Consider the following 13,493-nt stretch of genomic DNA (forward strand, 5'->3'; position numbering starts at 1 on the left):
CATGAAGTTCTGTGCAGTGAAGATGAGAATGTGCTACTACATTCTTGTACACTGGAACAAATTAAAGGGTTAGGTGCCCCACAGGAACTCGTGGAGGCAGTTCATTGGTTAGAAGTTTTGGGATCTCACTGCTCCCCTTATATAAGCTGTGAGTTGTGTCACAAGCCCAATGTGCTGTCTCTGGGGGAGCAGGCTGTGCTCTCAGCCTGTTTCAGCAGGCTTGACAGCTAGTCTTTTCCACTGTACTCTCTCCTCCCAGATTCCTCACCGAGTAGACTCTTGACCCCCAACTCATTAGCTGAGGCGTTGACTCAGAGCAGGAAATGCAGCTCGTTCTTTGTATTAGTGCCTACTCCCCTGACTGCAAGGGATTGGGCTTCCCCCTGCCTTGGACAAGCCTTGGACCATGGGTCTATACTGACTCCTCGTAAAGGGTGACAGTGGGCACTGCTATAGGCTGGAGATGAGGCCTGAGCTGCCCTCTGTCTGAAGCATAATCCCTGCAGGATTCAGGATGTCCGAACACTGTTGTGTGGGGTTGGGTTTAGGGATGTTCTCTGTATTTGTGAGTCTTCTGAGGGAAGACCATTGCTAGTCGCTAAAATACTTGCTATTTACCCTCCCAGCCTCCATAGTCTGATGTAGCACAGTAAATGATTTGGAAGGAGGAAGCTAGGCCTGGTCAGTGTGCGATCTCGTAAAAAGGCTCAAGTCCTGACCCACCTGGCAGTTGATACCTTCAGATATCATTCCTCCCATTTCTCTTTCCCTCTTCCTGCCTCAGGTCCCCACACCAGGAAAAGAGATTAAGCTAAAAGTCAGAATCCTCCAAGAAGGGTGTTTGTTATACTGGAGGAGAAGGAAAGTGTTGTTCTTTTTAGACTCCTCACAACAATTTACATCTGATTCATGACGCGTATGTTACTTAATAGAGCACGTCATCTTAATCCAAGAGATCTAGAAAAAGGACTACAGTAGAATCTCAAAGATACAAACACCAGAGTTATGGACTGACCAGTCAACCGGACACCAAGTGAAACTGGAAGTAACCAATCAGGCAGCAGCAGAGAACCCCCCCCCCAAAAAAAAGGGGGGGGGAAGCAAATATTGTACTGTTCCTGTATTGCATCTTGGAGATAGACACATCTGGGCTGCCTGTCCCTACCCCTGCACACGGGGTAGCCACTTACAGCAAGACCCTGGAGCTGCTAGCTCAAGGCAGCAGGAGCCAACAGAGCAGGAGCAGCGCTGGGGTCTGCACTGCTTTCACCTCTCCCCTCCCACCATGGGAGGGGGACGGGCTGTTAGCACCCCTGCCCCACCCCATAAGGGGGACATGCTGTTTATACACACACACCCCCGTAAGGACGGGGACAAACTTGCAAACTCATACTGGTGCTGAGTAGGGAGCTCAGCTACTGTTGAAACCTGGCCTGGAGAGTCAGTTGCTGGATCTGGAGCCCAAATTGCACTTTGTTCAGAGTTACAAATATTTGAGAGTTATGGACAAACTCCATTCCCAATGTGTCCGTAATGCTGAGGTTCTACTGTATGTATGCTCCATAGACCTCAGAGAGCCATTTTTCTGTGTCCCCAGTTCATCCTTCCTACTTTAGACACTTGAGGTTTGTAGTGAGGGAGGCTTAAGTTCAGTAAGTGAACCTTCTCCTTCAATCCGATGAGATGTCTCCAAAATATTAGCAGGTGCTGATTTTTCTTCTGCTGAGGAGAGAGTATCCACATATTTCTCCAGGCAGTGGGTCTCTTCATTTGATTGCAGTGCAGATAAAAGGGGGTTCAGGTCTCTCTCTCTCTCTCTCTGGTCCATCAGCATAGATTTGTGATTATCTGGAAAAAACAGCTGCTTATTTCCATCACAAGAATCCATCTCGACAAAGTTATCCTGCTCGTGGACTACAGAGAAACAAAGGTTTGGTATAGACCCAGTACTTCATCTAGCAAGCTCTTCTTTTCTCAGGCTTGATAGTATCCTGGTGAGTTGCAATCTTGTGGCCTTTCCTCTCAGATCTTTTCTTTTATAGTGTGGGTTCTCCTCCCGGTATCTCTGCTCAATTAAGTCACTCCCACCATTGCAAATTTGTCTCTGAGATGGTGGAACGTTCCAGAAACCTGGTCTAGGGAAACCTCTCCTCAAGATCCCAATTCATCTGGATCACAGCAGACACCTGTCTGACCAGCTAGGGATGTGTGCATGGATTATTTTTTTGACTCAGTTCCTATGCTTATATGAGAGGAGCAGTTGGGCCCCAAACGTCTCACTATTGACTTGCTTTCATGAGAGCTGATGGGGGTGGGTTACTCAATATTCTATTCCAGATTGATAGATTGTCTTTTAACAGGGAATCTATTTACAGGCATGGTCAAGATTGTCTGTTTGTCAGTGATCGTGTCTGTTCATGTAAAGATGGGGCATCAGGACACTGATTTAAACTAAATAAAATTTTCAAAATTCTCTCTCTCTCTCTCTCTCTCTCTCTCTGTCAAATTTTGGATTGTACCAGTATCTAGTAGGAAGTTTTCTAGGATGTCAATCATTACTGTGCTCTGATCTTTCTAGAAGGTTCAGAATATGGTATCTTTCTGTAATAATGAGAAGTCTAACATATACAGTAATACTTATTGTAAAAATACCTGTGTGACTGTTGTAGGATGTTTGTTGTATCCTCTTTCAATTCCGTCATTCCCTCCAGTAGGAACAGTATCCTTTTTACGTGGCAGGCCGCACTTGAACTCGATGCTGTGATGCTATGGTTTTCTTCAGTCTGAATATTTCTCTGTAAATGCAGTACACTTTCTTATTTATTCAGATGGCCTGGGGACATCTAGAAGTTTCAGATAACTAGGCATTTGGATGAACAGAGTGCTGTTTTGAGCTGCAGTCTCACTAATGTAGAAATATGGGGAATGAAGGGAGTAATGTTGATATTTGCTTAATATTTTGCACTTTAAGTTTATTAAAACACCCAAATTGTATTAAAACCACTGTGTACATAATTCTGAATTTTTCTGAGCTGCTATACAAATACTAAGCCATTAATTAGTGCCAGCAGGCACTAACAGGTTGACTGAGAATTTATTAGCAGGTGATTGGTTAACATAGGGCTACATATGGGGCACACTGGGATTTGGATAACTAGGATTTTTGGGTAAAGGGCATTTGGATAACTGGAATTATTCTGTAATTCCATTTACAGGTTGCTGTATTTGCTTCAGCAAGAAACCTCCAGCACGGAACTGAGAACTGAATGTGCAGTAGTGCTAGGAAGCCTTGCGATGGGTACAGAAAACAATGTCAAATCTCTACTAGACTGCCATATTATCCCAGCCTTATTGCAAGGTATCTTGGCTTTCATTTAATGCAATATACTTTGGTAACTATTTCTACAACACTTGTGTTTTAAATAAGCAAAAAGAATGAAACTATATGTATATTCACAGGATTGCTGTCACCAGAACTGAAGTTTATTGAAGCTTGCCTCCGATGTCTTCGTACTATTTTCACCAGCCCAGTAACTCCAGAGGAACTATTGTACACAGTAAGTTTTAGGCAATGTATCTTTGCTCTTGTATATAACTTCTGTTCCTGCAATGCAGCCGTATTATGTGTGTGTGCTGATGATGTCATCTGTTTGTGATAATATTTAGGTATGGTGCTACTAACACTATTAATATTTCACTCATAGGCATCAGGAGTCCAGATATCCTGACCCTGCGAACATTAATTTTTTGGCAATGGGAGATCCTGACTACTGATGCCACTTGTACACCAATTAACTGAAAATTCTAGCTTTGTGGCCTATTGTATATAGAAGATGTGAGAATACAGATGGTTTGGTTTAATTCAAGTATCATTTAAGAGGGGAAAAAAATCCCATGGTATCACAGAATTATAATAGTTAGAACTGGAAAAGACCTACTAAGGTCTAATAAATCATGCAGGCAATACAGCATTTTCTTCTAACCTAAATTTTTAGTGCATTATTCAGTTTTAAATATTTCAGGTAGCTTCCATCATTTAGCTTGGAAGATCCTCACTGTCAAGATATTTTCATCTTATAGTTAATCTGTATTGTCACTTCCTTAGTTTGTTAAAAAGGGCAGAATTTGTCTGGCATAATCTTTCTTTCTGGCTCATGCATCATCACCAGCAATAATCTATCTTGAGTCTCATGTGCCAGGCTAAATTAGCAGGGCTTTCAGTTAAAGAGGGAAAAAAACCCTCTTGTTTGTACACTGAGTGAATTCAATATGGCATTTGAGAGAAAATGAACATGGACCCCGTACAGTGTCATTTTTACAGACACTTTTCAGTGTTGACCCACACCGTAAGCTCACGGTATACATGCAACACTCTGCATCTAAGCAGTCAGGAACCAGACTTGGACTAAAAAGCATTCAGGCCAAAATTTTTAAATGCTTGCACTGCTAACATTGCAGGATGAGTGGCTAAAATATGGTGTTTAGACACCCTGAGATCCATTGCATTGTCATTGTGTGCTGGGCTTCTGCAAGAGTGCTTGGAGTCTTCAGGTGGGAGCTGGGAATAAAAGGGTGATGAAAGGCATGGTCCTTAATTGAATTTTCAGAAGCACTGAGACCGCCTCCTATACATCCAAACAAGTATTGCTGCTCTATCTTGCCAGAAGCATTGAGATGCATCCATATGGAAGTGCTGTTTGGTTTAACATCAATGATGATGAGACTTAGGGCATGTCTACACTTACCTCCAGAGCGATCGGTCCAGCAGGGTCTAGTGAAGACGTGATAAATAGACTGCCGAGCGCTGTCCCGTCTACTCCAGTACTCCACTGGAGCGAGAGGCGCAGCCAGAGTCGACGGGGGAGTGTCAGCAGTCGACTTACTGAAGTAAAGACACCGCGATGAGTAGATCTAAGTACGTCGACTTCAGCTACGTTATTCAGGTAGCTGAAGTTGCGTAACTTAGATTGATTACACCCCCCCCCCCCCCAGTGTAGACCAGGCCGTACAGATTTTCTCAGTTCATGCAGCACATTTTTATTTTTATTGCAGGCACATTCCAAACATTGTAGGAAATCATCACCGGATAGTTTTCTTGTTCCTTAAGTGTGATGGGTTTTCTGTACAGTGTACATACATTTCATGATGGTTTCGATAAATTTTACTCCCCATATGTGATGCCATGAAACACCTCCTGAAAGTAACAGCCAGGCATAGCCAGTTAGTGACATCGGTGAAATCCTCGTCCCATCATTTAGAGGCCCAGTCCATCTCTCATTAAGGTCAGTAGCAAGACTCCAATGGGAGGTGGATGGGTACTAGGTACACCACACAAAAGCATCCATCACTGCTTTTCATTGCAAATTTGTCTTTAGCAGGCCAACACCTTGTCAATTCAATCAGCAACTGACTAAAAATGTTGCCTACAGCGGCAGAACACTCTGCCCACTGTAGAGCCTTATGGCCTTGCAAAGAGTGCTGGAGATTCCACATGTGTGGATATCAGGCTTCTTAGTGGCAGTAATTTGGTATCTTTTATTAATGAGATTAGAAGTTTGGCTGATGAAGGTAATAGTGTTGATGTAATAGACTTCTGTAAGGCCTTTCAGTTGGTACAGCATGATATTGTGAGTAAAAACTAGGGCTGTCAAACGATTAAAACAATTAATTGTGATTAATCATGAGATAAAAGAAGTGATCAATTGCCATTTTAATTTCACTGTTAAGCAATAATAGAATACCATTTATTTAAATATTTTTGAATGTTTTTTACATTTTCAAATATATTGATTTCAATTACAACACAGAATACAAAGTGTACAGTGCTCACTTTATATTTTTTTACAAATATTTTTACTGTAAAAAAGATAAACAAAAGAAATAGTATTTTTCAGTTCACCTTATACAAGTTTTGTAGTGCAGTCTCTTTACCATGAAAGCGCAATTTTCAAATGTAGAATTATTTGTTTTAGATAACTGCATTCAAAAACAAAACAATGTAAAACTTTAGCACCTACAAGTCCACTCAGTCCTCCTCCTTGTTCAGCCAATTGCTAAGATAAACAAATTTGTTTATATTTACGGGAGATAATGCTGCCTCCTTCTTCTTTACGTCACCTGAAAGTGATGATAGGCATTCGATGGCACTGTTGTAGCTGGTGTTGCAAGATATTTATATGCCAAATATGCTAAACGCCATCAGTAAAAACCAGTCACAACACGGGCTTGCCTACTGAGGGACAGGTTCCAGGCAATTAGAGAAAGCATAACTCACATCATCAACAATCCTTATGTATTGGTGAGGACTTACCTATCCCTCCTTGGCCACATGGTTTTGCATACATATGTGACCACTTTCACTTTCGACTCCATCTTTGCTGCCTCCAGATGTGACTCCAAACAGTTTACTCGCCCAAACATCACGCCATAGACCTCATGCTGAGAGTCCCTGCTCTCATCCCTTCAGATAGACCCACATCACGTATTCATAGGGATTCCCTTCCTCTCCTCCCCGGAAAAGACGATCATCGTCGACACATGTCAGACAATATGACCACTGTTTTCTACAGCAACAAACTGGGATAGCGGGGTCACAAGATCGACCGCTCTATACACAGAAACAGTCAGTCTCTGGAATTGATGCATCACTCATCAGACCCTCTTGTGCTTGCGGACTTGCTCTATTTTATGATCGACCATGAGTGGGAACTTCATGGTTTGGTAGTGATATCTTCACCCAACGTGGGATTCCAATCAGAGACCTCTTTGCCTCGCATATAAATAGGAAATGCACCATGTACTGCTCCAAGGGAGGTCTCGGCCACCACTTTCAGGGCAATGATCTCCTATTCTCCTGGTCAGACCAAATCAGCTATGCTTTCCCTCCTTTACTGTTCTTCGGGTACTGCACAAGATCCAACGAGATGGAGCAACGGTCATTCTGATCGCCCCCAGCTGGTCCAGACAGTTCTGGTTTCCAATCTCCATTTCATGTAAACCTGTCCACCAATTCCTATCCACACATTCCCTGATTTGCTGACACAGTGCAACAGCGAGATCAGGCATCCTAATCCACAGGTGCTGCTGCACCTGAGAGCATGGTATTTGAATGGGTATCTGCATTAGAACGGATCTGTTCTTCAACTGTGCAAGACATCCTCTCCAGCAGCAGGGAGGAATCCACCAGGTGCTGTTACTGGAGCAAGTGGAAGCACTTTGCCTCCTTGACCCAACAAAATCGGAGTTTCACCGGAATCAGCAGGGATCCCCCTCTTCCTAGACTGTGTGCTATTCCTGAAGGCATCGGGTCTCTCCATCAACTCTCTGAAAGTCCATTTGGCAGTAATTAGCACATTCCCGTGGGGTCACTCTGTCTTTACACACCTGCTAACTGCTAGCTTTTGGAAGGGTCTCATCAGAACCTTCCCACCCCAGCCCATCACACCCCAATGGGACCTGAAACTAGTTCTAGCTATGCTAATGAAAAAAAATAACCATTTGAACTGTTAACATTGTGCTCTATGTTCCTTCTTTCTATGAAAGTCTCCTTCCTTGTTGGTATCACTTTCGTGAGAAGGGTTGGCAAACTCGGAGCTATGATAGCAGACCTGCCTTTCACAATTTTCCACAAAAGATAGTCTCACTGAGCCTGCATCCCAAATTCTTACCAAAGGTAATCTCCCAGTTTCACATCAATCAATCCATTCACTTAACTGTTTTCTTCCTGAAGCCCCACACACCTACAGAGGAACACAAATTCCATTCTCCGCACGACCATTTCATCCTCATCCTCACACCCTCTTCCAGCTTAGGTACTGCTTGTTAATCATCCTCAGTGGAATACAGTAGGGCCCATTACTTGAAGAAGAAGAGGTTGTTCCCCATTATGTAGCTGTGCATTTGATTTTTTTTTTTTCCCTTCCTTAATGTAGTACTTTCCACCTGTCTATTGAATTTCATCTTGCTGATTTCTGACCAATTCTCTAGTTTATTAAGGTAATTTTAAATTCTAATTCTATCTTCCAAAATGTTTGCAACCCCTCCCAGCATGATGTCATCTGCATATTTTATAAGCATACTCTCAGTTCCATTCTCTGTCATTACTGAAAATATTGAACAGTATCGGACCAGAGACAAATCCCTCCAGGACTCCAGTTGATACGTCTTCCCACTTTGACAGCGAGCCATCGATAACTACCCTTTAAGTATAATTTTTCAACAAGCTGTGCCCTTATCTTATAACAATTCCATCTAGACCACATTTCCCTAGTTTCATTTTGACAGTTTCATGTGGAACTGGATCAAAAGCTATATTAAAATCAACATACATCATGTCTACTGCTTCCCCTTGTCTACCAAGCCACTAACCTTGTCAAAGAAGGAAATTAGATTGGCTGGCATGATTTTTTCTTCACAAATCAATGTTGGCTATTACCTATCAACCTGATAATCCTCTAGGTGCTTACAAGTTGATTGTTTAATCATTTGTTCCGGTATCTTTCCACGTATCAAAGTGAGGTTGACTAGTCTACAATTCTTCAGGTCCTGTTTGTTCCCCCTTTTAAAGATAGGTACTATGTTTCCCTTCTCCAGACCTTTGGGACCTCGCCCATCCTGCAGAAGCTTTCAAAGATAATAGCTAATGGTTCTGAAATTGCTTTCAGGTAGCCCTTTTAGTACCATAGGGTAAACCTTGTTAGGACCCGCTGACTTGAATTCATCAAACTTACTTAAATATTCTTTAACCTGTGTTTTTCCCTATTTTGTCCTGCATTCCTCTCCCCTGTTAATATTAATTGTGTTAAGCATCTGGTTGCCATTAACTTTTGTAGTGAAGACTGAAGCAAAATAGGCACTAGCTACATCAGCCAATATCCTTCATGCCTCATAATCAGGGTTGGGACCAGGGAGGAGCACAGAGATTGTACTAGAAGACAAGCTCCCTTTGGTCGTGGATACAGGCAGAATCTGCACACTCACACTTCTGGACCTCTTTGCAGCCTTGTGACACAGTGCACCACAAAGTATTGGTATTGCTAACACATTACATAGCAGGAGTAGATGGCCCCGCACTACAATCATTCCTCTCCAGCATAACGCAAGTGGTAATGAGTAACTGCTCCTCCTCTCTGAAGGCCCTCACTTGCAGGGATCCATACCATCCCTGCTTCTCTACAATATTTGCATGAGACCAGTGTCAGAGATAGTGAGATACTGTGATTTTGGCTGCAAACGGGATGCCAATGGCAGTCAGTTCTATATCTCATTCTCAACTGGTACAGCCACCGCTACTGCTAATGAATCTGAATACCTACAGGACATCAGCTCTTGGATGAAGACCAGTTGGCTCAGCTGAACCCAGGCAAGATCTAAGTGGTACTGGTTGCGAAGGGGGAACTCTGAAGAACTGGCCAAGACATTGTCCCTGCCTTCCATCGAATGCATACATCCTAAATTCAAGGTGGTATGACGCCTCAGTGCCCTTTCTGACTCCTTGCTAAGCTTGGATGACCAAGTAGCATTAGTCTCCAAAAATGCCTTCTTTCACCCCAACTGGTAAGGGAAACTCCTTTGCTTCTTCTTCGAGGAGTACCCGCTCATAATGATCCATGCATTTGTCATCTCTAGGTGGGGTTGCTGTAATTTGTTGTATCTAAAGCTAAATGTGAAGATGATGCACCAGCTCCAGCTGGTATAGAATTCAACTGCCCACTTTCTCAATGGCTCAGGCTGTTACAAGCACATCAGGTTTCTGTTTGTGTCCCTCCACTGGTTCCCAGTCATGTTTGATCCTAATTTTCAAAGCAGTTAATGGATCAGTTCCCAGCTACATTAAAGACTGAATTTTGATCTATGAAACACTGCGACATCTTGTGTCTTGTGGCACAACTCAGGAAAGAGATCTTGGAGTCATTGTGGATAGTTCTCTGAAAATATCCACTCAATGTGCAGCGGCAGTCAAAAAAGCGAACATAAAGCTGGGAATAATTCAGAAAGGGATAGATAATAGGACAGAAAATACCATGTTGCCTCTATATATAAATCCATGGTACGCCCACATCTTGAATACTGTGTGCAGATGTGGTCACCTCATCTCAAAAAAGATGTATTGGAATTGGAAAAGGTTCAGAAAAGGGCAACAAAAATGATTAGGGGTATAGAACAGCTTCCTTATGAGGAGAGATTAATAAGACTTGGATTTTTCAGCTTGGAAAAGAGACGGCAAAGGGGAGATATGATTGAGGTCTATAAAATCATGACTGGTGTAGAGAAAGTAGAAGTGTTTACTACTTCTCGTAACACAAGAACTAGGGGTCACCAAATGAAATTAATAGGCAGCAGGTTTAAAACAAGCAAAAGAAAGTATTTCTTCACACAACGCAGTCAACCTGTGGAACTCCTTGCCAGAGGGTGCTGTGAAGGCCAAGACCATACCAAGGTTCAAAAAAGAACTAGATAAATTCATGGAGCATAGGTCCATCAATGGCTATTAGCCAGGATAGGCAGGAATGGTGTCATAGAATCATAGAATATCAGAGTTGGAAGGGACCTCAGGAGGTCATCTAATCCAACCCCCTGCTCAAAGCAGGACCAGTCCCCACTGTTTGCCCCAGATCCCTAAATGGCCCCCTCCAGGATTGAACTCACAAGCCTGGGTTTAGCAGGCCAGTGCTCAAACCACTGAACTATCCCTCCCCCCATTCCTAGCCTCTGTTTGCCAGAAGCTGGGAATGAGCGACAGGGGATGGATCACTTGATGATTACCTGTTGTGTTCATTCCCTCTGGGGCACCTGGCACTGTCCACTGTCGGAAGACAGGATACTGGGCTAGATGGACCATTGGTCTGATTCAGTATGGCCATTCTTATGTTCTTATCCTGGGACGAACGCAGCTACAACAATACTGTATACATATGATGAACAGAAACAATCAGTTCAAGTCCCAGACTACAGATATCTCCTTTTGTTTAATTAAATCAGTTTTAAATGCAAAAACATTTTGATAAACTTATTTCTTTTCTTGTGTATCCAGCACATTTAAGATATTCTTATTTAACTATTTTTTAAATGCTCTTTTTGTGCATTTTTAATTGAATTCCAATTTCCATCCAAATACAACTTGACACAAATATGAGTTAAAAATTAATCATCTAGTAAATAGGAAATACATCATTCATCATTTTCTAGAACAATAAAAATGTAAATTAAACACTGTAATTGCTTAAATGTGTTTATAGATAACAGTGTATCCTCCTGGCTAGCAAAAAAAAAAGTAGCAGACTTAATGTAAAGGCTGTATTTAGTTGCAGATCAACCAATGAAAATCAGTATTTTGTTGGGAGAATAACTAAAAAGTACATATACAAAACAAGTTTGAAATCAGTGATTGAAATCAAGGTTTCCTGCTTGCAGATTGATTAAAATCTGATTTTAAATCAGTGCACTCTATTGTACTGTAGCATATAGCTACAAGAACCTGTATATTACTGACATAGTGGAATAGTATATATATTATTTGATTTTTTTTTTAAATTTAATTTAATAGGAAATTGTATTTTTTAAAAGAAATTAACAAAATTAACCAATTTGATTTATGATGCTGAATTTCATAGCAAAAGTTTTTAGTCTTGGTTGATTTTAGTATGTGGCCCATTTTTGGCAGGGCTATATTAGTATCCTATCATTGAATCCTATAAATTCAGTGGTACTCAACCTGTTTACCATTGTGGGGCGCATATGCAGCTCCCTGTGTTATGTGGGTCTCATCCACACAATATATATATATTACCTGTATGGCCCTGAGGATGTCACATGGGCTGCAGCTGTGTGCTGATTGGACCATAGGTTGAGAACTGCTGAACTACCTGTTCCCACAAGGTGGGTGAGGTAATATCTTTTATTGGAACAACTTCAGTTGGTGAGAGAGACAAGCTTTTGAGCTTACGCACAATTTTTCAGGTCTGGGAAACTTACTGAGAGCTAGTTTACACTAGAAGCTCTACAGTGGCATGGTTGCACCGATGCAGCTGCGCCACTGTAGCACATCTGGTGAAGATGCCTTATGCCGACCGAAGAGAGTTCTCCTGTCAGCATAATAAAACTACTTCTGTGGGAAGCGGTAACTATGTCAGCGGGAGAAGCTTATTCACACCCCTGAGCGACATAAATTATACTGACTTAAGTAGTAGTGTGTACAAGTCCTCAGTGTCACAGCTAAATACAAGATGGAACAGATTGTTTAGCATAAGTAGTTAACACATATTTCAAGGGACCGTTCAAGGTGAAGTGGCCCATTAACATCCCTCCAGTCATAGGGAGGAAAGAAAGAGTAGAGGGAAGCAGCTGATGGGGATTGTTAGTGGGTTACAGATTGTTGTAATAAACCATAAATCCAGTCTCTCTGTTCAGTCCATTATTTTTAAGTGTCTAGCAAAGTTATGAATTTAAGCTCCCAGGCTCAACTTTTAAAAGTGTTTCTTTTGGGGATGAGGAATGATAGGTCAGATATTGATCTCTTTGTGAGAAGTGTTCACCCACAGGTGATGTGTTATTTTTGTATTTTATCATTTTCCTGTGTGAGTTAATTTGAGAGCTCAGAGATTGTCTGGTTTCACCCATACAATTGCTTTTGGGGCATTCAGTGCACTGGATGAGGTACACCACATGTTGTGATAGGCATGTGTAGGGCCCAGGAATCTTGCAAGGTGTTGGGGGGTGTTTAACTTTGCAGTAGTAGAGCTATGTCTGCAGGTTTTGTGTCTGTTGTCTGACAGGGTCTGGTGCCACTTGGAGTTAGTGACTGGTCTGTGGAGAGTTTGCTTCTGATGATGAGATTGGAAAGGTTGGGGGTTGTTTGAAGGTTAGAAGGGAGGATTCAGGAAAGATTTATTTCACCTTGAATAGTCTCTGGGAATATGTGTTAACTACTTATGCTAGACAATCTGTTTAATTTTGTATTTAGCTGTGACACTCTGAGTAAGGCCATATCTACCTACGTAGATTATGTCGATCTAACTTACATCATCGTACAGCCACTGAAATTATTAAATAGCTTGTGTGTGTGCATGCTTGGCTCTTTATGTCGGCGGTGCACATCCTCATCAGGAGCACCTGTGTCGACTGTATTGTAAGTGTGGGACATTGTGGGACACCTCCTGAAAGCGAGTAACAGTCAATGTAAGCAGTGCAGTGTATATAGACGCTGCATCGAACTAATTACATCGACAGTGACTCTATGCTACTTGGGGAGGTGGTGCGAAGTCACCGTAGAGAGGCACTTACATTGTTGGGAGCCAAATTTAAGTGAAGACACTTCCACGGCTAGGTCGACGCAAGGCAGCTTATATCCACCTTATCGTGCAGTGTAGACCAGGGCTAAGTTTTGCAGACCTGAAGGAAGCTCTGCATAAACTCGAAATCTCTCTCTCTCTCTCCATCAGAAGTTGGTCCAATAAAAGATATTTCCTCACCCACCTTGTTTCCATAATATCCAA

General features: G+C 42.1%; 1 protein-coding gene across 10 annotated transcripts in view; it reads left to right on the plus strand.

Annotated features, from left to right (window-relative positions):
• ARMC8 (armadillo repeat containing 8) overlaps positions 1–13,493 on the plus strand; it is a 184,486-nt gene that overhangs the window by 63,505 nt on the left and 107,488 nt on the right. For all 10 annotated transcript variants that reach the window (XM_048862922.2, XM_048862926.2, XM_048862928.2 and 7 more), the window contains 2 exons: positions 3,216–3,358; positions 3,460–3,557. In XM_048862922.2, the coding sequence (XP_048718879.1) occupies positions 3,216–3,358; positions 3,460–3,557 (241 nt within the window). The remainder of the gene's footprint in view (positions 1–3,215; positions 3,359–3,459; positions 3,558–13,493) is intronic.

The sequence above is a fragment of the Caretta caretta genome, chromosome 9 (assembly GCF_965140235.1).
Source record: "Caretta caretta isolate rCarCar2 chromosome 9, rCarCar1.hap1, whole genome shotgun sequence".
Classification (NCBI taxonomy): Eukaryota; Metazoa; Chordata; order Testudines; family Cheloniidae; genus Caretta; species Caretta caretta.